A 3,954-nucleotide genomic window follows, 5' to 3' on the forward strand; every position below is an offset into this window, starting at 1 on the left:
AATGTGGTGTGACAGACCCAGGCCAGTGTGGTACAGGAGTCTGGTAGAGGGCAAATATACTAGTCACTGGCTGAGTAGTTTTCTGTTCCCTGAGTGACTAGAGCACGGGCTGCACTGGAAAATCAGGAACCTGCTAGAACCAATTAAGGCAGACAGGCTGATTAGAACACCTGCAGCCAATCAAGGCAGGCTAATCAGGGCACCTGGGTTTAAAAAGGAGCTCACTCCAGTCAGGGAGAGGGGAGCTACAGGAGAGGAAGTGCATGTGAAGAACTGGGAGCTAGAAGCACAAGGAGCTGAGAGTGAGAGGCTGTGCTGCTGGAGGACTACTGAGTACAAGTGTTATCAGACACCAGGAGGAAGGTCCTGTGGTGAGGATAAAGAAGGTGTTTGGAGGAGGCCATGGGGAAGTAGCCCAGGGAATTGTAACTGTCATGCAGCTGTTACAAGAGGCACTATAGACAGCTGCAATCCACAGGGCCCTGGGCTGGAACCCGGAGTAGAGGGCAGGCCCGAGTTCCCCCCAAACCTCCCAACTTCTGATCAGACACAGGATCAGCTGATCCAGACTGTGGGGAAGATCACTGAGGTGAGCAAATCTGCCAATAAGTGCAGGACCCACCAAGGTAGAGGAGGAACTTTGTCACAGTGGGTAAAAGAGAGCAGGAGACATACTATTGTCCCCCTAGGAGTTCAGTCACAAATTTAATTAGCGCATTTTTTTTTGTCATCAGCATGGAAGCATATCCTCTGGAATGGTGGCTGAAGCATGAAGAGGCATATGAATGTTTAGCATATCTGGCACGTAAATATCTTGCAATGCTGGCTACAAAAGTGCCATATGAATGTCTGCTCCCACTTTCAGGTGACATTGTAAATAAGAAGCCAGCGGCATTATCTCCTGTAAATATAAGCAAACTTGTTTGTCTTAGTGATTGGCTGAACAAGAAGTTGGACTGAGTGTACGTGTAGGCTCTAAAATTTTGCATTGTTTTTGTTTTGGAATGCAGTTACTTAACTAAAAAAAAACTACATTTGTAAGTTGCACTTTCATGATAAAATGATTACATTATGGTATTGTATGAGGTGAATTGAAAAATACTGTTTCTTTTGTTTATCGTATTTACAGTGGAAATATTTGTAATAAAAATAACAATATAAAGTCAGCACTCTACACATTGTATTATGTGTTTTAATTGAAATCAATATATTTGAAAATGTAGAAAAACATCAGCAATATTTAATAAATTTTAATTGGTATTCTATTGTTTATCAGTGTGATTAAAACTGCAATTAATCGTGATTAATTTTTTAAATCATGATTTTTTTTAGTTAATAGCATGAGTTAACTGTGATTAATCAACAGCCCTACTATCTATCTAGCTATCTATCTTTTTCCTCTGTTTTTCTTTTATAATCTTTTTATTTCCTCTCCCTTCTCTCTTTTTTCTAGCTATTTTAATGTAATATATTTATTTAGATCTATATTTTTATGACAGTTTTCCTGGCTTGTTGAAGTTCTTTCAATAATTCTCTTCCTTCTTTCAACTTTCAGGACCAGTCTATTTCTACAATGATGCATTATATGTTTGGATATTTGTTCATGATAAGGAAGTGTGACACCTGTTGCAAGAAAGCGTCATTCTTATGTATTATCTTCTCTGTCCCATGCGGAGAATTGCAATGGATGATTCCACTGCATGTGTCTGCTGACAGCTAGTGTATACCAATATGGTGATTGGAGCTAATTGTGGAAACAACATTCTCCACAAGTTGTTTCTTCTTTCCTCCATATACAAAAAGAGCCATGGAAAACCACACCATGGTGGCTGAGTTCACCCTGATGGGGTTCGAAGGTCATCCCGAACTGCAAGTCTTCCTCTCTTTCCTCTTCCTGGTTCTATACACTGTCACACTGGTGGGGAATGTTGGCATGATCGCCATCATCAGAGCTGACTCCAGGCTCCATACCCCCATGTACTTCTTCCTGAAGAATCTGTCCTTCCTGGACCTCTGCTACTCCTCCGTCATTGCCCCCAAAGCCCTGCTGTGCTTCTTAACGGGGCACAGAATCATCTCCTACAATGGCTGTGCTGCCCAAATGTTCTTCTTCTCTTTCTTTGGGACCACCGAGACGTTCATCCTGGCCGTGATGGCCTACGACCGCTTTGTCGCCATCTGCAACCCACTGCGCTATCCAATCACAATGTCCAAGAGGACTTGTGTTCGCCTGGTGGCAGGCTCCTATTTTGCAGTTTGCCTGAACTGCAGCATCCAGACAGGCTTTACATTCACCTTGTCCTTCTGCAGGCCGGGGAAAATCGATCACTTCTTCTGTGATGTCCCCGCAGTGATGAAAGCCTCCTGCTCTGACACCTTTGCCAGTGAAATGGCGATGCTGGCTGTGTGCGGGTTCATCATAGTGAGCACTGGCCTGGTCATCCTTATCTCCTATGGTTTCATCATCACCACTGTCATGAGGATACCCTCCGCTGAGGGAAGACACAGAGCTTTTTCCACTTGTGCCACCCACCTGGTAACTGTAAGCTTGTTCTATGGAACAATCTTCTTCATGTATGCCCAGCTCGGGGCCATATCCTCCCCAGGTCAAAGCAAAGTGGTCTCTGTGTTCTACACCATTGTCATCCCTATGCTGAACCCTTTGATCTACAGCCTGAGGAACAAGGAGGTGAAAGGGGCCCTGAGAAAACAACTAACAAAGAAAGGTTTTTTCCACTGAGCTCCCTGAAGTATCAAGGTTATTGAAGAGTGAACAGGTATTTAGGATGGATGACAATGGGTGCCAAAGACAACAGAATTACAACAATACTCTTCCATGGAACAATGGTCTCACTTGATAAACATTATGAGGAAAGACAGGGACTTTCAATGGCCTAAGGGAATTAGGCACTCAGCTGAACATCTAACTTCCTTTGACTCCTTTGAAAATCCCAGACAAAACGTAAGGGTGATGAATCAGAGGCTCATTCCTACATCTCTTGGAAGAGGAGCTCTCTCAAAAGTGGGAATGGTTAGTTTTGTGGTGAAGATGCTGGACTATAATTTTGGAAATCTGGAATATCTTTCTAGCTCCTTGTGTGACTCTGGGCAGTCTGCTTAGGCTGAAATGCTGATGGATTTGGATGCCCAATTTTCATTGACTTTATTAAGATTTTAGTGTCCAAAGTGCTTAGGCAGCTTTGAAAATCTCAACTTTAATCCCACTGTTTCTCAAGTCCCCATCTGTAAAATATGGATATTGACAATTCCCTTCTCCAGCTCTATCTGGTTACATGGTGAGTTTTTTGGGAGCACAAACTTTCTGTGGTAGCATGTCCATGCAGTGGCTAGTAAAATGGGAACCTGTATGTAAGTGGAATCTATAGTCATTGCTAACAGAATAACTTTGAACCCTGGAGATGCACTGCTGGGACAGCTGACAACCAACCTTACATGATGAAAGTCAGCCTCGCGATTCTACTTTGCATGGTTGTTTATTTTTTCCTCTGAACATTGTCAGACTGCATGTGCTCCTTTCCATGGATGCTAATGTAAAAGTCTCAGAGAAATAAACTATGGGACTTAGGCTCCCAAGTCACTTAGGAACATATTTTCAAAGATATTTAGGCACCTAAGGAGATTTTGGAAAGCACCGCAGCAAAACTGAATCAAAGCAAGTTGGATAGAATAGATTATGATGCTCAAGTGAGAAAATCCACAAAATGTCTCTCCTTAAGAGGCCCAGTTCAACTTCAAAAGCCCAGATCCCCAGCTAGTGTCAATTGCCAAAGATCCATTGAACTCAACTCACTGAAACCCCAGTTGATGTGAAGCAGACATGGCTCCACTGAAGTCAATGGGGCCAGATACCAAGCTGGTGTAAATCATTTCAACCCTGTGGCAGTCAGTGGTGTCAGCTATCTCACTGGTGTAGATCATCATACCTCTATTGAG

General features: G+C 43.0%; 1 protein-coding gene across 1 annotated transcript; it reads left to right on the plus strand.

The window, feature by feature from the left end:
• Nucleotides 1-1,807: 1,807 nt before the first annotated feature.
• On the plus strand, nucleotides 1,808-2,740 carry LOC115638247 (olfactory receptor 12-like). The gene has a single exon (XM_030539830.1). The coding sequence runs from the start codon at nucleotides 1,808-1,810 to the stop codon at nucleotides 2,738-2,740; it is 933 nt and encodes a 310-aa protein (XP_030395690.1).
• Nucleotides 2,741-3,954: the final 1,214 nt, after the last annotated feature.

Source organism: Gopherus evgoodei, chromosome 21 (assembly GCF_007399415.2).
Source record: "Gopherus evgoodei ecotype Sinaloan lineage chromosome 21, rGopEvg1_v1.p, whole genome shotgun sequence".
Lineage (NCBI taxonomy): Eukaryota > Metazoa > Chordata > Testudines > Testudinidae > Gopherus > Gopherus evgoodei.